Source organism: Elephas maximus, chromosome 22 (assembly GCF_024166365.1).
Source record: "Elephas maximus indicus isolate mEleMax1 chromosome 22, mEleMax1 primary haplotype, whole genome shotgun sequence".
Classification (NCBI taxonomy): Eukaryota; Metazoa; Chordata; class Mammalia; order Proboscidea; family Elephantidae; genus Elephas; species Elephas maximus.
The window spans coordinates 56857727-56879457 of NC_064840.1; the positions used below are offsets into that span (position 1 = coordinate 56857727).

The window sequence follows — 21731 nt, forward strand, 5'->3', positions numbered from 1 at the left end:
TATGAAATTGGTGATTTGTTTCTCTATCCCCTTAAAATATGACATTGGAATTTGGATCGGAAGTGCGTTAAATGTATAGATGGCTTTTGGTAGAATAGACATTTTTACTATGTTAAGTCTTCCTATCCATGAGCAAGGTATGTTTTTCCACTTAAGTATGTCCTTTTGAATTTCTTGTAGTAGAGCTTTGTAGTTTTCTTTGTATAGGTCTTTTACATCCTTGGTAAGATTTATTCCTAAGTATCTTATCTTCTTGGGGGCTATTGTGAATGGTATTGATTTGGTTATTTCCTCTTCGGTGTTCTTTTTGTTGATGTAGAGGAATCCAAGTGATTTTTGTATGTTTATTTTATAACCTGAGACTCTGCCAAACTCTTCTATTAGTTTCAGTAGTTTTCTGGAGGATTCCTTAGGGTTTTCTGTGTATATAATCATGTCATCTGCAAATAGTGATAACTTTACTTCTTCCTTGCCAATCCGGATACCTTTTATTTCTTTGTCTAGCCTGATTGCCCTGGCTAAGACTTCCAACACGATGTTGAATAAGAGCGGTGATAAAGGGCATCCTTGTCTGGTTCCCGTTCTCAAGGGAAATGCTTTCAGGTTCTCTCCATTTAGAGTGACATTGGCTGTTGGCTTTGCATAGATGCCCTTTATTATGTTGAGGAATTTTCCTTCAATTCCTATTTTGGTAAGAGTTTTTATCATGAATGGGTGTTGGACTTTGTCAAATGCCTTTTCTGCATCAATTGATAAGATCATGTGGTTTTTGTCTTTTGTTTTATTTATGTGATGGATTACATTAATGGTTTTTCTGATATTAAACCAGCCTTGCATACCTGGTATAAATCCCACTTGATCAGGGTGAATTATTTTTTTGATGTGTTGTTGGATTCTATTGGCTAGAATTTTGTTGAGGATTTTTGCATCAATGTTCATGAGGGATATAGGTCTATAATTTTCTTTTTTTGTAATGTCTTTACCTGGTTTTGGTATCAGGGAGATGGTGGCTTCATAGAATGAGTTGGGTAGTATTCCGTCATTTTCTATGCTTTGGAATACCTTTAGTAGTAGTGGTGTTAACTCTTCTCTGAAAATTTGGTAGAACTCTGCAGTGAAGCCGTCCGGGCCGGGACTTTTTTTTGTTGGGAGTTTTTTGATTACCGTTTCAATCTCTTTTTTTGTTATGGGTCTATTTAGTTGTTCTACTTCTGAATGTGTTAGTTTAGGTAGGTAGTGTTTTTCCAGGAATTCATCCATTTCTTCTAGGTTTTCAAATTTGTTAGAGTACAATTTTTCATAATAATCTGAAATGATTCTTTTAATTTCATTTGGTTCTGTTGTGATGTGGTCCTTCTCATTTCTTATTCGGGTTATTTGTTTCCTTTCCTGTATTTCTTTAGTCAGTCTAGCCAATGGTTTATCAATTTTGTTAATTTTTTCAAAGAACCAGCTTTTGGCTTTGTTAATTCTTTCAATTGTTTTTCTGTTCTCTAATTCATTTAGTTCAGCTCTAATTTTTATTATTTGTTTTCTTCTGGTGCCTGATGGATTCTTTTGTTGCTCACTTTCTATTTGTTCAAGTTGTAGGGACAGTTCTCTGATTTTGGCTCTTTCTTCTTTTTGTATGTGTGCATTTATTGATATAAATTGGCCTCTGAGCACTGCTTTTGCTGTGTCCCAGAGGTTTTGATAGGAAGTATTTTCATTCTCGTTGCTTTCTATGAATTTCCTTATTCCCTCCTTGATGTCTTCTATAACCCAGTCTTTTTTCAGGAGGGTATTGTTCATTTTCCAAGTATTTGATTTCTTTTCCCTCGTTTTTCTGTTATTGATCTCTAGTTTTATTGCCTTGTGATCTGAGAAGATGCTTTGTAATATTTCGATGTTTTGGACTCTGCAAAGGTTTGTTTTATGTCCTAATATGTGGTCTATTCTAGAGAATGTTCCATGTGCGCTGGAAAAAAAAGTATATTTTGCAGCAGTTGGGTGGAGAGTTCTGTATAAGTCAATGAGGTCAAGTTGGTTGATTGTTGTAATTAGATCTTCCGTGTCTCTGTTGAGCTTCTTGCTGGATGTCCTGTCCTTCTCCGAAAGTGGTGTGTTGAAGTCTCCTACTATAATTGTGGAGGTATCTATCTCGCTTTTCAGTTCTGTTAAAATTTGATTTATGTATCTTGCAGCCCTGTCATTGGGTGCATAAATATTTAATATGGTTATGTCTTCCTGATCAATTGTCCCTTTTATCATTATATAGTGTCCTTCTTTATCCTTTGTGTTGGATTTAAGTCTAAAGTCTATTTTGTCAGAAATTAATATTGCTACTCCTCTTCTTTTTTGCTTATTGTTTGCTTGATATACTTTTTTCCATCCTTTGAGTTTTAGTTTATTTGAGTCTCTAAGTCTAAGGTGTGTCTCTTGTAGGCAGCATATAGATGGATCGTGTTTCTTTATCCAGTCTGTGACTCTCTGTCTCTTTATTGGTGCATTTAGTCCATTTACATTCAGGGTAATTATAGATAAGTAAGTTTTTAGTGCTGTCATTTTGATGCCTTTTTATGTGTGTTGTTGACAATTTCATTTTTCCACATACTTTTTTGTGCTGAGGCGTTTTTCTTAGTAAATTGTGAGATCCTCATTTTCATAGTGTTTGACTTTATGTTAGTTGAGTCGTTACGTTTTTCTTGGTTTTTGTCTTGAGTTATAGAGTTGTTATACCTTTTTGTGGTTACCTCATTATATACCCCTATTTTTCTAAGTAAAAACCTAACTTGTATTGTTCTATATCGCCTTGTATCACTCTCCATATGGCAGTTCAATGCCTCCTGTATTTAGTCCCTCTTTTTGATTATTGTGATCTTTTACCTATTGACTTCCATGATTCCCTGTTATGTGTATTTTTTTTTTTTTTAATTAATCTTAATTTGTTTGTTTTTGTGATTTCCCTATTTGAGTTGATATCAGGACGTTCTGTTTTGTGACCTTGTGTTGTGCTGATATCTGATATTATTGGTTCTCTGACCAAACAATATCCTTTAGTATTTCTTGTAGCTTTGGTTTGGTTTTTGCAAATTCTCTAAACTTGTGTTTGTCTGTAAATATCTTAATTTCGCCTTCATATTTCAGAGAGAGTTTTGCTGGATATATGATCCTTGGCTGGCAGTTTTTCTCCTTCAGTGTTCTGTATATGTCGTCCCATTCCCTTCTTGCCTGCATGGTTTCTGCTGAGTAGTCAGAACATATTCTTATTGATTCTCCCTTGAAGGAAACCTTTCTTTTCTCCCTGGCTGCTTTTAAAATTTTCTGTTTATCTTTGGTTTTGGTGAGTTTGATGATAATATGTCTTGGTGTTTTTCTTTTTGGATCAATCTTAAATGGGGTTCGATGAGCATCTTGGATAGATATCCTTTCGTCTTTCATGATGTCAGGGAAGTTTTCTGTCAGAAGTTCTTCAACTATTTTCTCTGTGTTTTCTGTCCCTCCTCCCTGTTCTGGGACTCCAATCACCCGCAGGTTATCCTTCTTGATAGAGTCCCACATAATTCTTAGGGTTTCTTCATTTTTTTTAATTCTTTTATCTGATTTTTTTTCAGCTATGTTGGTGTTAATTCCCTGGTCCTCCAGATGTCCCAGTCTGCATTCTAATTGCTCGAGTCTGCTCCTCTGACTTCCTATTACGTTGTCTAATTCTGTTATTTTATTGTTAATCTTTTGGATTTCTACATGTTGTCTCTCTATGGATTCTTGCAACTTATTAATTTTTCCAGTATGTTCTTGAATAATCTTTTTGAGTTCTTCAACAGTTTTATCAGTGTGTTCCTTGGCTTTTTCTGCAGATATCCTAATTTCATTTGTGATATCATTAAGCATTCTGTAAATTAGTTTTTTATATTCTGTATCTGATAATTCCAAAATTGTATCTTCATTTGGGAAAGATTTTGATTCTTTTGTTTGGGGGGTTGGAGAAGCTGTCCCGGTCTGCTTCTTTAAGTGGTTTGATATGGATTGTTGTCTCCGAGCCATCACTGGGAAACTAGTTTTTCCAGAAAATCCGCTAAAAAAAAAACTGCAGTCAGATCCCTATCAGAGTTCTCCCTTTGGCTCAGGCTATTCAGATGTTAATGAAGCCGCCTGGGAAGGGTGGGGGAGGGAACAGAGAGATAGGAGAGTAGCACCTCAGAATATAGCCAGAGTTGCTTGTCTTGCTTGGAATGACTGTTATATCTGAGATTCTCGCGGGCGCGTCGCCTATGTGTGCTGGCTGTGTGGAGATTGCCCCCGGGGGGTCTGGCCCGCTGGAGTCACGGTCAGATCCTCCGCTTCCAGCCCCACGCCCAGCGTCAAGGCTCCCCTACTGGGACGGTGCACTCTCAACTCCAAAATCAGTCGCTGCCTCCCGGGGACTTCTCGTCTCTCCAGCCGCGTGGCCGTGCCGCCCCCGTGAACTAGGTGGGCCCCCTCCCGGGGTTAGTTCAGATGGGTGGAGTAGCTCCCTGTGCTTGTGCCGCGACCGAGTGTCCTGGCTGGAACGCTGTTCTCCCCACTCCAATACCAGTCGCTGCCTCCCGGGGACTTCTCCTACCGGCTGCGTCCCACGCCGCCCGCGCGACCCGGCTGGTCCCCTTCCCGGGGTTAGTTCAGGGGGTGGAGCAACTCTCCGTGTTTATGGCGTACCTGCGTGCAGTCCTAATCCCTGCGGGACGGTTCCCCGGCTCGGATGCTGCTCTTTCTGCTCCAAGATCAGTCACTGCCTCCCGGGGACTTCTCCTACCGGCTGCGTCCCACGCCGCCCGTGGAACCAGCTGGTCCCCCTCCCGGGGTTAGTTCAGGGGGGTGGAGCAGGTCTCTGTGCTTGTGCCGTACCTGACTGGTACGCTGGCTCCAGGCTCTGGAAACAATCGCTACTTCCCCGTATTAGTTCGTTCTCCGTCTCTAAATCTGTGTTTGTTGTTCAGGGTTCGTAGATTGTTATGTATGTGATCGATTCACTTGTTTTTCCGTGTCTTTGTTGTAAGAGGGATCCGAGGTAGCGTCTGCCTAGTCCGCCATCTTGGCTCCGCCCTCCAAATTACTCTTTTTAAAATATCACTTTTTAACTTTAGAAGGATCTTTTAGGAAATAATATCTCTTACTGTGAAGAAACATTTTCTTAAAATTCAGTAAGTTCTTCTGTTATATTCAGAATCTCTTTGATAAATTTAAGTAAGATAAAATTTATTTCTTCAATTAAAAATAGTTGTTCTTGATAGGTGCCATCAAGTCAGCTCCATGGTGAACTTATGCATAACAGAACAAAGAGTTGCCTGTTTCCGCACTAAGTAAAAAATAGAACATATAGTATATCCCATATTTTATTAAATTACTCCTAGCTTGTTTTTTTTTTTAGCAAGCTATTCTTCTATCTGCATGCATGCAAAGACAAGTAAGTGCCTGGGATGGTGGTCATCTAACGTTGCTGTCTTTAGATGCTGTCATGTCATTTTCAACTCAATAATGACTCCATATGACAGAGTATAACTGTCCCATAAGGTTTTCCAGGCTGTAATCTTTATGGGAGCAGATTGCCAGGTCTTCCTCCCATGGAGCTGCTGGGTGAGTTCGAACTGCCAACCTTTCACCTAACTGTTGTGCCATCAGGGCTCCTTTCACCTAGTGTTAATAATAGCTAATTCTGGGAGGCAGGATCCGGAGTGATTTTTAAATAATTTGTTCCTTGTACTATTGTAAATTGCTTAAACATCTTATAGTAGCCTTTTTTTTTAAGACAAAATAAAAGGTCATGTTTAAATTATAAAAGCTCCCTAAAGCTCTTATTGAATTTTTTAACAAAATATAAAACATATTGGTAACTATATATAAATTTATAAAGCAGAGATAAAGATCATAGTGTCATTTTCAGAGGCAACCACAATGAATAGTTTTCAATCTTGGGATGTAGTCCCTGGGTGGTATAAACAAGTAGTCTGTTCAGCTGCCAACCAAACGGTTGGAGGTTCAAGTTTACCCAGAGGCACCTCGGAAGAAAGGCCTGGTGACCTCCTTTAGAAAAATCATCCGTTGAAAGCGCCGTGGAGCACAGTTTTCCTCCGACACACATGGGGTCACCAGGAGTCAGAGCTGAGTCCACAGCAGCTGCTTAGGGGCTAATCTTGGGGTGGAAAGGATTTCACAAATACAACATCAAACATTTAATAAACGGTTCCTTATATTTTTCCCTTCTAACTTTATGGTCATATTAATTACATTTAAATATTTAATCAATCAGGATTTACTCTGGTTTTAATTTGAAATAAGGATTAAATTTTTTCTGCTTTGGTTCGAGGTTAATTCATTGAATAATCTATTCTTTGCCGACTGAGTCAGAATGCCACCTTTACTAAGTTCTTACACGGAATGAAATCCCTACAGGTTTGAATGCCCTCCCTCACCCCATTTTTTCAGAGACCTCAACACACTCAACACGGAGCCCTGGTGGCGCAGTGGTTAAGAGATCAGCTGCTAACCGAATGGTCGGCAGTTCAGATCCACAAGCTGCTCCTTGGAAACCCTACAGGGCAGTTCTACTCTGTCCTATAGGGTCGCTAAGAGCTGGAATCGACTCAATGGCAACAGATTTTAACAGGTCAACGTACTCAGAAACTCCTTGACTACAGAGCTAACTCTCCATTCAGCCTTCTGTTCTAGTGTCGTTGTTCTACGAAGCCTTTCTTTGTGTCTCAGTGTCCCTTGTATATGTCTCTGCTGTAACATCTTCCACTACAGTAGCGGGCACCTTAGTACTTCCCATGGAGGCAGGTACTGCATCTCAAACTCATCTTCTTATCCCTAGCATCTGGGTAGAGTGCCTGGACACACAATGCGTGTTCAAAATACCCTCCTCAAGTGACATGTCTTCCCCGACCCCATACTCTTCTACCTACATGCAACAATAGACACCTGAAAAGTAAAAGTCAAGAAAAAAATTCCCTAGGATTTTTGTTTGTTTTTAAACATTAACTATAATTACGTTTCATTTCATCATCTCAATTTCAGAGACTTGACAAACACTAATATCACTTTCCTCAGCAACATTTTCCTTCCAGTTTTATTCCTATTGTTAATCGCTTGCAATTCTCATGATGCTAAGACAATAGCTGGTCATATGTGCCCAGTAGAATATGGCTATTCCAGGTACCCTGAGTCCTATCATTAAGCAGACTTCCTTTAGTATAAGCACTATCGTATCAAGACCAAAATGTTCAACGACTGGATTTTGTGCTGAAAAAAATCTCAGGACATTTAATCTGCCAAGCTATAGGCAGCTTCCTAGCCAGAGGAACTTGCTATAAACTAGTTCTAGAAATGGGCACACTCAGCCTCTGGGTATAATGATTTGAGTTAATTCCTAGTGCCAACCACAGGCTCGTTAATTCTCAGGATGGAAGTCTCACCTGGCACTCTGCCATTCCAAAGGGGAGACAGAAAGAGAAGGCACAGAAACATCAATAAAGACCAGAATAAGCCAAAGCTACACAGACACTCCCTTCGTTACTGGAGCCAGAGGGATACTGCCACCATTAAAGTGAGTGTACACCATGGAAAATTCCACAAACTGGGAGGAGTGAACAGGTTAGCCCACTCTTATTCTGGATTATATCATGGCTAACTCTAGCTTATCAAGAAAGGTCTAAGAACTAGGGAATGCGAGAAAAGGTTTGGGAAAATAAGAACTGTTGAGTCCAGAGAAGAAAAGACAAGAGAATTGTGATGGTTTTCTTTAAATACTTGAAAGGCTGTGATGTTTAAGAGGAAACAGATTATTTCAGTATTTTTCCAGAGACTGAAACTACACCTAGTGGGTAGAAATTACAGTGAGGGAGACTTCAGGTACAAATAATAAAGAACTTTCTAACTAGAGCCATTCAACAAAGGGGCAGCTACCTTGTGAAGTAGGTAGTTGCCTGGTATACACGTTGTCTTGAGCACTGTATGTCAAGGGTGTATAACGGGATTCTGCATTAAGGGGGATTGGACCAGATGACCTCAAAATGTCTTCTAGATTATTTGATTTGAAATGTAATATTTAAACAGAAAAGGGCTGTTCTTCAAATAAAAAAAAAAGTGTTCAGTAACCAGAATTTTGAGAAGTATCAACTATATCCTTAAACTAGCTAGCTTTCAATAATATGAATTTCATGATATGAGATTACAAATCAGTTTGATCTTTTAAGATTTATAAGTAGACAGATACGACTTTCTACCTTTAAAATAAGCTGGTTAAAAAATATTAGCTGGAGACCAGAAGAACTAGATGGTGCCTGGCTACAACCGATGACTGTCCCGACAGGGAACACAACAGAGAATCCCTGAGGGAGCAGGAGAGCAGTGGGATGCAGACCCCAAATTCTCGTAAAAAGACCAGACTTAATGGTATGACGGAGACTAGAAGGACCCCAGTGGTCATGGTCCCCAGACCTTCTGTTGGCCCAAGACAGGAACCATTCCCAAAGCCAAATCTTCAGACAGAGATTGGACTGGACAACGGGATAGAAAGAGATGCTGGTGAAGAATGAGCTTCTTGGATCAAGTAGACACTTGAGCCTCTCTTGGCATCTCCTATCTGGAGGGGAGATGAGAGGGTAGGGGGGTTAGAAGCTGGCAGAATGGACACAAAAAGAAAGAGTGGCGGGAAGGAGAAGGCTGTCTCATTAGGGTGAGGGCAATTAGGAGTATATAGCAAGGTGTATATAAATTTCTGCATGAGAGACTGACTTGATTTGTAAACTTTCACTTAAAGCACAATAAAAATTACAAAAATATATATTAGCTGGCTAGCCTCAGCCAACATGTGAATATTAACTATAAAAGATGTAACACTGCACAAGAAAGAGCTTGAAGACACATCTGGAAAACCTACACTGCTGCACCTGAAGATGAAGCCCCACTGAGACTTTCCTTCTCAAGTAGCTACAAAAATGGACTCTGGGAAACTTCTCGGCATAATGCTAGGTTTAATCTCTGAGAAGATGTAGATCAGAATAAAGAACTGATTCTGATGCAGTCCATTCTGGCAGCTGGAGGCGAAAGCAAGGCAAGAGGTGAAGCGCCAACCTCAGCCGAGTCCACATGGGCTGTCGCCAGCCATCTCCTGGCTGTTCCCGAAGACCTAGAACCCCTCTTGCCTTTGAGAGTCTAGGAGAGAGACCATTCCATTGGTATGATAGCACAGTTCCAGCTTTCTCCAAACCTGAGTCCAAACTCCAGTCAGAACTGAGCCAAAAAACAAAAAACCCAAAACAAAACAAAAACCAGTTGTGATTGAGTCAATTCCAACTTATGGAGACCCCATAAGTACAGAGTAGAACTGTGCTCCATAAGGTTTCCAAGGCTGTGACCTTCTGGAAGCAGATCACTGGGGCTTTCTTCTAAGGCACCTCTCGGTGGGTGTGAACCCGCAACCTTTCAACTAGTAGTTCAGCGTTCAACCATGTGAACAACTCAAGGACTCCCAGAACTGAACACAACAAATATTAGGTCATCTCTGTAGGTCCTAATTAAAAACCAGTCCTTTCTAGTTTTGACTTCTGAAGGTAAATATGCTTATCCAGGATTTTTCTAATTGCTTTAGAGAAAGGCAAATACCAATGATAAACTTCATATGAAAAAACAGATTTGAACAAGAAGAGAAAGCAGCCTTTATAGTTGGCAGGGGAAATGAGAGAAATGACGGAAATGATATCAGGGCTCTAATACACACCACACTGGGGAAGATAAACATGTACAAACAAACCTGAAATTATGCATGAACTGCCGGAATTTGTCCACCCTCTTTGCCAGGGGCACGATAATGTTGATAAGCGTGCTGGCCATGTTGAGGTTTTCTTTTTTGACTTTCATGATAGGGCCAAACGGTCGGAACAAGACAAGTCGTTTGAATTCATGTTTTTGGTCCCCTTTGAACGTCAGCTCGTACAAAGTGCCTTTATCTTTTTCTGTTCGGTAGATCCCTGTTAACAGAAAAACAAGGAAAGATAGTTTTAAAAATCAACCTTGGCTGCTGAGTGTTTTTTAATAGCAAAGATATAGCACAAAACGTCTTTTTTTTTTTTTTGAAGGAAGAAAATTCAGATCAAATGTCTACATCGAACAATTATTATCATTGTTGTTGTGTGCCATTGAGTCGATTAGGGAACTCAAAATGCTCCCAGTTAAAAATCCCAAAAGAAATCAAAATACCATCTATTTAAATATCACAGTTATGAAGGCTTCATAAAAACATGGAAAAAAATTTTAATGTTGGATACAAAACTATATTTATACTATATACATAAAGGAAATAGTTGCTGTCGAGTTAGCAGTGACTCATGGTGACCCCATGTGTATCAGAGTAGAACTGTGCTCTGTAGGGTTTTCAACAGCTGATTGTTTGAAGGAGATCGCCAGGCTTTTCTTTTGAGGCACTTCTGGGTGAACTCAAACTTCTGACTTTTCAGTTAGCAGCCATGCAAGTTAACCGTTTGCACCACCCAGGGACCCCAGAGAGGCGTTTCAAAAAGGATTATAAAGAACTAAGCCAAAATAAGACTGTGATGTGGACTGGGACTGTGGATGTTTTCTCTTTTACGTTATTTTTCAAATTTTCTGCAATGTGATTAGATGAATATTATAATTATATTTATTTAATTGTTAAAGTGTGTGTTAAATTCTCACAGAAATTATAGCCATTTCAGATAAACTAACCATCGTGATATCTGGGGCACCTGGGAGTGGCTGAGGGCCCTCTGGAAGCTTCTTTAAGCATTAAAGCAGACAACACGTAAAGTACCCATCACAGTGGCTGGCACACATCTTATTTACTTTCACATCTTCCTACCTCTGAGCAGGTAGCTTAATGCTTCAGAGCACAGACTCTTGAGCCAGACTGCCTAGGTTCAAATCCTGGTCCCCCAAGTTTACTTTGGGAAATTAACCTTCTGTGACTCATTTTCTCCACAGGTGAGTGTGAGACTTAAATGCATGAATACATGTAAAGAGATTAGAACAATACAGGGCACATAGAAAACCCTCAATAAATGTTAGCTGTCATCATTACCCTCTTCTTTTGTCAGTTCTGTTGAAACTGCATATTGAGAAGTCAAAAAAAAAACCCCAAACTCATTGCCGATGAGTTGATTCTGACTCATAGCGAACCTATAGAACTGCCTCATACGGTTTCCAAGGAGCACCTGGTGGATTCGAACTGCTGATCTTTTGCTTAGCATGCGTAGCTCTTAACCACTATGCCACTATTTATATCCCTTCAAACTGTGTTCCAGCCCATGTGATTGTTACTGAAAGCCAACAGAGTGCTCACTTGGTAGGCCGAAGATGTGAACACAGCTCAACTTTCAAAAGGAACCTCCTGAGGGCCAGACCTGACAGAATTCTCTGACATCATAGTTCCATTCCTCCCCAATATCACCCGTCTTTTATACTACAGCAACAATGAATCATCCGTGAGGAAAAAATCTTGTAAAATTCAACAAATCACCAGATAAGCTCCTACACTCCTTTACCTCTTTATCTTCAATTTTTTATTCCGAGTCGGTTTCTCCTTCTTAATACTCACATTCACTGAGAATGTACCTCTCAGTATTTAAACGGAGTTCCTAGGTGGTGCAAACAATTAATGTGCTTGACTGCTACCAAAAGGTTGGAAGTCGGAGTTCACCCAGAGGTAGGTGCCTTGGAAAGGTCTGGCAATCTACTTCACAAAATCAGCCATCGAAACCTTATGGAGCACAGTTTTACTCTGACACACAAGGGGTCATCATGAGTTCGAGTCAACTCAATGGTAACTGGTTAGTCTTTTAAAATCTACACAGAAAATTTTCTGCCTATGGTCAGTCACAGTTTTTCAAGGCCTCTCCAAAGCACTTCTCTTTTCTGCCTCCCTCTTGTTTTTTGTGAAACTATAGCCCCCTTCACAAACATGGTGAAGTCTCTTCTCTGTTTTTTGCCTTACAGGAGTTCTTTTCATCCTTGTGTACGCTGTCAAGTGAATTCCGTTTGACTTACAGCCACCCCATGCGACAGTATAACTGCCCCATAGGATTTTCTTGGCTGTGGTCTTTACAGAAGCAGACCGCTAGGACTTGCCACTATAGAGTGGCTGGGTAGATTCAAACCTCCAACCCTTCCGTTAGCAGCCAAGTGCTTAACTGTTGTGCCACCAGGGCTCCTTCTTTTCATCCTACAGTCCTGGTGGCGTACTGGTTAAGTGCTATGGCTGCTAACCAAAAGGTTGGTGGTTCGAATCTACCAGTTGCTCCTTGGAAACTCTATGGCGCAGTTGTACGCTGTCCTATAGGATTGCTACGAGTCAGAGTTGACTCCTCGGCAATGGGTTAGGTTTCATTTTTTTTTTTTTTTTGGTCCAGGTTCTACAGCCTCTTTAATCCTGTTCAAGGTTTGGATTTCCCTGAGGGGCCACAGAGTCGAGTTTGGTGCTACAAATTTCCAAAGTAGTTTCATTTTGCACAGCTGTTTTGTGGGCCTGGCCGAATATTCAAAACGCACGATCCACTGACAGTGAACACGAGTGGTTTAAGGACCTGGACATAGAGTTACAGGGGCCAGGTTCTCTTCTGAAGTGTTCCCTGATTCCTCGGCAACAGGGCATGCTGCTCAACTGCTCTCAAAGACCTGGTCTTCCAGAGAAACTGAGTTCACTTTGGGAAAAATTTCAGATTCCCTGCAGGGGCCAGTTATGGAAGAAAGCAGAAGGTTCATTTCTGAGGAAGCTCAAAGGACTTCTTTGAAAAACAGTAAGTGGTTCCCTTCAAAGTCTGTTAATTCTTTCAGGCAATTAGCGTCCATCGAGGAAACAGGCTTAGTCCCTTCCTCTCCTATTCTCTAGAGCAGCTGGGTAAGCCACCAAGTCCCAGGAGCCAAATAAGACTGGGCAGAGTCAGAAAGGAACCCCATTCCGTATCTGAGAGTATCTCTGCATAACCGAAAACAGGTCTGCCTGGGTCGGTGGTTGTACCTGGTCAAGCTTCTGTTATTTGGTGTCAGCAAGTATACCTTCTTCACAACAGCCATAAATACAGAGAAGGCTGCTGACAGCTTACTACGCTGATAAAAATGTACGTGGGCTGAGGGACTGTTTTTTGAACTGAGTCATTTTCTTTCTCAGCTGCAGGATAAGAATCATTAACTCTTTAAAATCCAAATTCACAGAGTTGGATACACAGGTAGAAATGTACTCAAGCCCATCTAAAGAGATGGGCATCTATAAAGAACCCAGAGAATGTAATAATTCTTACTAATAGTGCTTCTTATGTAACAATAGCCCCTTTGTGGTGTACACATCGTTTGTGACAGGTATCATCACGCCACGGCCTTTGGTAGCTGTTTTCAGGTGTAGTAATTCTTCCTCTCAGGAAGCTCATCATACCCAGGTTAACTTTGGATTTTTCCACTGTTAGCTGCTTTCTCCTTGTCTTCCACATACTGTGCACCTTGCAATAGTCATTACATCTACTTTTTAGTATGTTTCTCCATACTCTCATTATTTTAATTATAACTTACAAGCCTGATTTTAGAACCCTTCATTTCACTCATTTTAAATGAGTTATTCAAAACTCCCTTGCAACCTTTAGCCACCAAAAGACACTCCCAGCCAGCCATCTACCCACACCCAGAAGTACACACTCACAGCCTCGCACACAGTAAGCACTCTCAGTTTGTCTTCTTTGAACACAAAAAACAACACCTGAAGGAATCCTTTTGCATCCTGGAAATCTGCCCGTGAAAATGCAAAGGGACCAAGAGAGAGGGGAGGAGAAACATTCTGAGGCAGGAACGGCTTTTCAGCTATCCTTTTGAAGCTGGTATGCACCAAGGCAAATGCAAAACAAATCAGCCACACAGACACTTTTCCTTGTAATATTTTATACCATAGTATCGTTTTTACGTGCTACTCAAATGAAAGATCAAAGGAGGAGCTCTTAGTAGCTCTAAGGAGTTAATTTAGATCTTCACTTAAACATCTTGACTGTACCTCTTTTCCCTTCTTTCTCTCCAGAAGTGCTAAATTTACTTAGAGTTTGGTGTTTCTGCCCCTGTGCAAGCATCCCAATACTTATCATACTCAAGGGGATCCCCAAACTAGGTGGGGACACCTCCAGGTATCCAAGATACAACTCCGCAGTCTGCTACAAATGTTTGTTCTTTTAGGAGGCAAGAGCTAATTGGGCACAGGTTCCCTCTCCATCCTACATTCAACTTTTTGTTGTTAACTGCCATCGAGTCAACTCTGACTTATGACAATTTTCCAAGTACAACAGACCAAAACATTGCCAGGTCCTGCAGCACCTTCATGACTGTGTGCTCGTGTCCACTGTTGCCGCCACTGTGTGCTTCCAATCTATGCAGCTCATCTTCCAGCACTATATCAGACAATATTCTGTTAGACTCCACAGGGTGTTCACTGGTTAATTTTTAGACTAGATTGCCAGACCTTGCTTCCTAGTCTGTCTTAGTCTGGAAACTCCATTGAAACCTGTCCACCCTGGGTGACCCTGCTGTTATTTGAAATACCAGTGGCCTAATTTCCAGCAACATAGCAATACATACACTACCACAGTATGACAAAGTGACAGATGGTTGGTGGATTTTCAACTTAGGATCTTGGAAATCATGATGCTGAAAAGCAAGGAAAGTGCCAAGCCTTCATATTTCTTACCATTACTCATAAGTGTATACAGGTGGTGACCAGTGTTACACTGTAGAGCCCATGATGAACTTCTCCAAACCTCCTGCCTGCAAAACGTTCACTTCATTCTCATGAGCCCCAGCTGGGTGTCCACATTCATCCGTGCTTTCCTATCATCTTATATGGAGGCTATGTCTCTCGGCTGGATGACTGCAATCATGTGCCAACTCACATCTTGGCCTCCAGGGACAATCCATACTGCACATATCCCTTGGCCCTTTGCCCTCCCTCAGTACCACTCTAGCCCTGCTATTCCTCTAAGCTCAAGAGCCCTCACCAGCCTCCACTGCCTACAGATTAAAGAGCCAGCTCCACACCTGGCTGTCAAGATCCTTCATAATCTGGTGCCTATCTACTGCTCTAACTGCATGTCCTGTCCCTGCTTTACATGAACTCTGGGCTCCAGTCAAGCTGGTTTATGCTGAGCACTTTCTTTGCTCTCCCCTGAGAAGGTCTTCCCTTCCTCACAGACATACATCCCCACCAGTCCATAATGCCTTCTCCCCTTCACAGACCTCCTAAATCTGACCCTCCTCTTCTGGAAAGATTCCTATGACATTCTCAACCCAAAGTGATCACGCAACCTTCCAGACACGTTGGTCTTACAACTTTTAAACTCATCTTTTTTATACTATGTTCCCAGCACATGAGATTATGAAAAAACCTTGAAAGAATTATCTAGTCCAACCTTCAAACATTGGAGATGAGAAACTGAGACCCAGAGGAGTTGTGATTTGCTTGCGTTCATCTAACTTGTTAATGGTTAATGGGAACACACCCCTGTTCAAGTATTTACTCCCTAGAGGCCACCTTTCATAAGCAATGTTAACAATTCAGAACATAGAAAAGAATGAAAAAAAAAACCAAACTCAGTGCCGTCGAGTCGATTCCGACTCATAGTGACCCTATAGGTCAGCGTAGAACTGCCCCACAGAGCTTCCAAGGAGTGCCTAGAGGATTCGAACTGAAGACCCTTTGGTTAGCAGCCATAACACTTAACCACTACGCCACCAGGGTTTCCAAGAAAAGACTTAGGAACATGAAAAAAAGCTTCCAAGAATTCAGAATGAACCATAGTAAGTTTATGTGAAAACCCACTGCATGGAGCTCATTTACCTACAAATAAATCCTCATGTCAACCCTAGAGCTTTGCTTTCACTTTACATACAATTTTAACAGTTGTCTGAATTCCAGCCTATAACACAGTGAAAGCAGTAAATTTGAAAGAGGGGGAAGGTGGGTTTTAAATGAAAAAAAAAAGAAAAGATATTTCCGACAAGAAAAAAAGCGTATATGAGAAAAAGAATATCTATAACAGGCAGAAATGAGAAGTGCTGACAGTAATAAATAGTGACAGGTATCTTCCTGACAACAGGGGAGGGGGCAGAACATTCTTTTTGTAAATAAAGAATTTTAAATGTCTGGAACCACTTTAAGATACAAAAAAATGTTCCACTCATCTAAACTGCTTTTGGGGACATCACCGTAAGAGCATACCCCCAAAGAGGAGGGACATTACGTTCAGCTTACTCTGTTCCGAAAGAGAAATGGGTAAATACCTGGGAAGAATTTCACTCCAAAAGTAGTTTTTTGTTTGTTTTTCTCACCATATTAGTGCTTCACTTATCTGGAATGTTCCACTGAGATGGAATATCTCATTCCTATACCACACGAGATAAATGAGACATCGTGACAGTGCCAGCTGCTGCCACCTCTATTTTTGTAGGTAAAGTAGTAGACATCTGATATTTGTGAAAGAGATGTACTACGACTGCTACGAATCCCTCGAATGCTCGGCTACTATATAGTAAATAACATATAAATAGGAGTACATAAAAAAAAAAAGACCACACAATAAAAATGTGTGCACTTTCAGGCTTTCTACCATCTGCTGGGTTATGGAAATGTTGCTCACTTTCTCCTGTATTACACAACTGATCAGTTCATAGCATCCTCTGGACATCAAGTTTATCACTGTTTCAACTTTCACTAAAAGTTTCTTTCCTTTGATTAGATACACACTTGCTGAAACAATTCATGAATCACCTTTTCTTATTTCTATACAGCACATTTGGCGTGTACTTGTTCATATCCTACATCTAAGCAGACAAATCCAATACGTGGCTCTTAGTTTACAGAAATTTCTAAGAATCTCACTTACTTAGAGCTCCTCCTTACATCAGCACTAGTACTGGCAGTCAACTTTCTCTTCAGAGCCATCCTTCCACAAAACAACAAACAATCTATTACTTCATGAAGCTACTGTGTATTTGACAATCAAGGAAAAAATGGAGACGCATTCTGATTCTGCAGTGGCCTGCCAGCCTCACACCAATTCATAGTCAACTGACGTGGTTATTTTTGTCATTATTGATTTTTTTCTCACGGTTATTATTGACCATGGATTGTGCTGAATGTTAGAGATATAAAGATGGACATGACAAAGTTATTCTGTGCTAGGAATTCACATTCGAGAGAGGAAGACAGACAGGAAAGCCAAACAGTCCTAAGTAACATAAGTGCCGAACAGTCTGCCCAAGGTGTGAGGGAACAAAAAGGAGGGAGTGTATCCACCTGGTGGAAGGTGTAGGCAGACTGACAGAAGTTATTTCACCAAAACTCACGACCGAGTAGGTGTTTGCCAAGACTACAAAATCAGAGAGGGATTCTAAGGAAAGATCACAGCACAGGCAAAGATACTGAAAAAACAAAACAACGTGTTACTTTTGGCAAACTTGAAGCAGCTCAGCAAGGCTAGGAGTATGAAAGGTAGGTGTGGGAGAGACGTGGGAAAAGGAGCTGGAAAGTCAGGTAGAGCTACACCATGCAGGCCCACTAAGTCCTACTTACAGGTGAAAGCTCTATCCTGGAGCTAGGAGCAGCTAGGTTGATCCTTTAAGGGGGCAAAGACATGACCATTTTGGGTCTATCATGTCATAGCAGTATGGCAGAAGGACGAACCAGAGGGGTCGAGATCAGAGAGTAATCAGGAAGGAACCACAATTGTTCAATGGGAAATGACAAAGGCCTGAACTAAGGCAGTGGTGGTGGAGATAAAGAGAAATGGAAAGAGGAAAGAAAATTGAGAGAACTTAGTTAGAACCTGGGATGGCAGGTGAGGGGGAGGGAGAAATGTACGGTGATGCCTACATGTTTAGTGTGGGTAGCTGGTACGTAGTGATATTATTTACTGAAATGGGTGGCACTTACAGAAGGGAAATGGATTATGAGTTAAGATTTGGATAAGTTAAAAGGTCAAAGGAATGTGTGACCATGATTTGAGAAGCCTGTGGACGTCTGCTGTAGCAGTAGGTCTAGAGCTCAGAGAATAAGTCTTTTTAAGGCTTACAGACTTAGGCGGCCCCCACATATGAGCTGAAGCTGTAGGTGTGAGTTACATCAGCTGGGAAGAATCTGTGGAATAAGAGAGAGCCCAGGATGTAAGCCTGGAATTTACCAAACCTTAAGGTGCACTGTGCCTGGATTCCGTATGAAGTTGTATGAGAGAGGAACACGGAGAACCCGAGAAACCCAAGGGATGAGTGAGGAACTGCTCAACAGCGCTGCCTTAGTTTCTTAGTGCTGCTATAACAGAAATACCACAAGTGAATGGCTTTGACGAACAGAAATTTATTTTCTGGCAGGAGGCTAGAAGTCCAAATTCAGGGTGCTGGCTCTAAGGGAAGGCTTTCTCTGTCCCCGCTGGGGAAAAATCCTTGTCTCAGCTGCTCTAGCTATCTTCCAAGTATTTCTTGGACATCTCCATGTGGCATCTATCTTTCCCCAATTCGGGCTTGCTTGCTTCTGTGCCTAATCTTTGATATCTCAAAAGCGACTGGTTTAAGGTATGGTCTCATTAATATCACAAAGAAAAAAACCTATTCAGAAATGGGATTACATTCACAAATACAGGGGTTAGGATTGACAACACATGTACTGGGAGACACAGTTCAATCCAGAACAAATGTCAAATGCTGCAGCGAAGCTAAGTGAGATGATGAAATTGGTCCACATGGTGTGCCAACCAGGTGACTGGTGATCTTACCATGATGGTTTCAGAGAAGTGACAAGGACAAAAACCAGACTGAGGTGGATTTGAAAGATGAGAGATGAAAAAGCAGCAACAGCGAGTTGAGTATTTTTCATTTCCTTTAAATTGTCTGGTTTATTCCTACCTCAAGATCCCTGTTCTTGCTTCCGCCTCTCCAGTCACTCTCTGTCATCTCTTTCCTGTTACCCTGTTTTTCTTAATTCATCACACGTATGTCCTTACCTACCTATTCATTACCGTTCCCTCCACCAGAAGGTAAGCTCAATGGAAACAAGAACTTTGTTTTTGCAATCCTAGTAAATATCTGTTACACCCAGAGCAGGGAGGGAAAGAAGGAAGGAGAAAAGGAGGTAGGCTGGCCAAGAAGAGAATGAATGCAGTAGAGTGAGCTAGAGGAAGTTATAAAGTTGATAGTGTTTTCTTTTTTTTTTAGAAAAATAGGAGAAACTTAACTCCTTCATATGCTGAGAGGAAGGAGCAGATACAAATGGATGACGATATGAGAATGAAATGAGAAGGTGAGAGGTGAATGGGCTCTACTGGCCGGGTGGAGAATTGGTCTTGGACAGAAAAGAGTCACCCATTCCTGGGAACAGGAAAGAAGGAAGCAAGCAAGTAGATAGTGCAGGTTCGGGGTAAGGCGCTAAAGTAGTCTGTGAGAACTAACGTCCACTAATTGCTCAGTGAAACAAGACGGAGAGAGCTGCCAAGAGTGAGGGAACTAAGGGTGGAAATATGGGCTTGAGAAGTGTGCTGATGGGCTGGGATGATGCCGGTGGAGCACGGGAGATGGCGGTTAACTAAGAATGTGTGAAACCTGTTGCCATGGTGTCAATTCTGACTCCTAGCAACCCCATGAGTGTAAGTTCAACTGCCTTTCATAGGGTTTTTAATTGCTCTGATCTTTCAGAAGCAGATTGCCAGGCCTTTCTTCTAAGGCACCTCTGGATGGGCTCAAACTGCCAACTTTTCTGTTAGTAGAGGGCACTTAACATGTATGCCATCCAGGGATCTAAGGATGTGTAAAGGAGTTATAAAATAACACAAAGGAACAGCTGGGCTGAAGATTATAAATTTGTACTGACATGCAGTATAGATATGCAGTGATTTTTCTCTGTGTTCTTTTCATGAAGACCGTAGATAAGGGAGGAGAAAGGATGATGACCGTATGGATCTCGGACAGGGCTTTTCAGGCCAGGTATGGAGAGCAAGGAGGTTGAGGTGTTGGCAAGAAAGTGGTAAAAGGAATACATCATGAAGTCTGAGCTGGAGAGGGGAGGAGTAAAGCCTAAGGAATAGCATGGTCAAAGACAAGATGGATCAAAAAAACAAATAATCCAACTAAAAAAATGGGCAAAGGATATGAACAGGCACTTCACCAAAGAAGATATTCGGGTGGCTAACAGACACATGAGGAAATGCTCACGATCTCTAGCTGTTAGAGAAATGCAAATCAAAACTACATCTCGCCCCCAACACTACTGGTACGAATCAAAAAAACAGAAAATAACAAATGTTGGAGAGGCTGTGGGGAGATGGTAACTCTTAAGCACTGCTGGTGGGAATGCAAAATGGTACAATCAGTTTGGAAAATGATATGGCGCTTCCTTAAAAAGCTAGAAATAGAAATACCACACAATACAGCAATCCTACCCCCAGGAATATATCCTAGAGAAATAAGGACTGTCACATGAACAGACATATGCACACAGATATTAATTGTGGTATTATTCAAAACAGCAAAAAGATAGAAACAACCTAAGTGCTCCTCAATAGATGAATGGACAAACATACAATGGAATACTACACAACAATAAAGAACAATGATGAATCTGCAAAACATCTCACAACATGAATGAATCTGGAGGGTATTATGCTGAGTGAAATAAATCAATCACAAAACGACAAATATTTTATAAGACCACTCTTATGAAAACTTATGAAAATGTTTACACACAAATAGAAACAATCTTTGATGGTTACAAGCAATGGCTAGAAGCAATGGTTACAACAGATAAGTGGCAACTTTGGTGAAGGATAAGACAGCACACAATACTGAGGAAGTCAGCACAACTTGACCAAAGGAAGATCATGGAAGCTTCATATACACATCCAAACTTCTAGAGGGACCAAATTACTGGGCTGAGGGCTGGGGACCATGGTTTTGGGGGACATCTAGCTCAACTGGCATAACACAGTTTATAAAGAAAATGTTCTATATCCTACTTTGGTGAGTAGCATCTGGGATCTTAAAAGCTTGTGAGTGGCCATCTAAGATACTCCACTGGCCCCACCCCATCTGGAGCAAGGGAGAATGAAGAAAACCAAAGACACAAGGGAAAGATCAGTCCAGAGGACTAGTGGACCACAAGTACCACAGTCTCCACCAGACTGACTCCAGCACACCTAGATGGTGCCTGGCTGCCACCACCAATTGCTCTGACAGGGATCACATAGAGGGTCCCAGACAGAGCTGGAGAAAATGTAAAACAAAATCCTAACTCACAAAAAAAGACCAGACTTACCTGGTCTGAGAGAGACTGGAGTATGGCCCCAGACACACTTTTGACTCAGTACTGAAGTCACTCCTGAGGTTCATCCTTCAGCCAAAGAGTAGACAGGCCCAGAAAACGAAACGAGACTAAATGGGCACACCAGCCCAGGGGCGAGGACTGGAAGGAAGGAGGGGACAGGAAAGTTGATAATGGGGAACCCAAGGTTGAAAAGGGGAGACTGTTGACATGTCATGGGGTTGACAACCAATGTCCGAAACAATATGTGTATTAATTGTTTCATGAGAAACTCATTTGCTCTGTAAACATTCATCTAAAGCATACATACAAAAAAATAAATAAGAGAAATGGATCAAAGAGTAGATGCGGTAAGAATAAACAACAGAGAGGCTGAAGTTGGAAAAAATTACATTTTTCTGCCATTTCATCA

At 41.2% G+C, this 21731-nt stretch overlaps 1 protein-coding gene across 13 annotated transcripts in view; it reads right to left on the bottom strand.

The window, feature by feature from the left end:
* Positions 1-21731, bottom strand: part of CSGALNACT1 (chondroitin sulfate N-acetylgalactosaminyltransferase 1) — a 394288-nt gene that overhangs the window by 48905 nt on the left and 323652 nt on the right. For all 13 annotated transcript variants that reach the window (XM_049866776.1, XM_049866775.1, XM_049866769.1 and 10 more), the window contains one exon: positions 9770-9986. In XM_049866776.1, coding sequence (XP_049722733.1) covers positions 9770-9986 — 217 coding nt within the window. The remainder of the gene's footprint in view (positions 1-9769; positions 9987-21731) is intronic.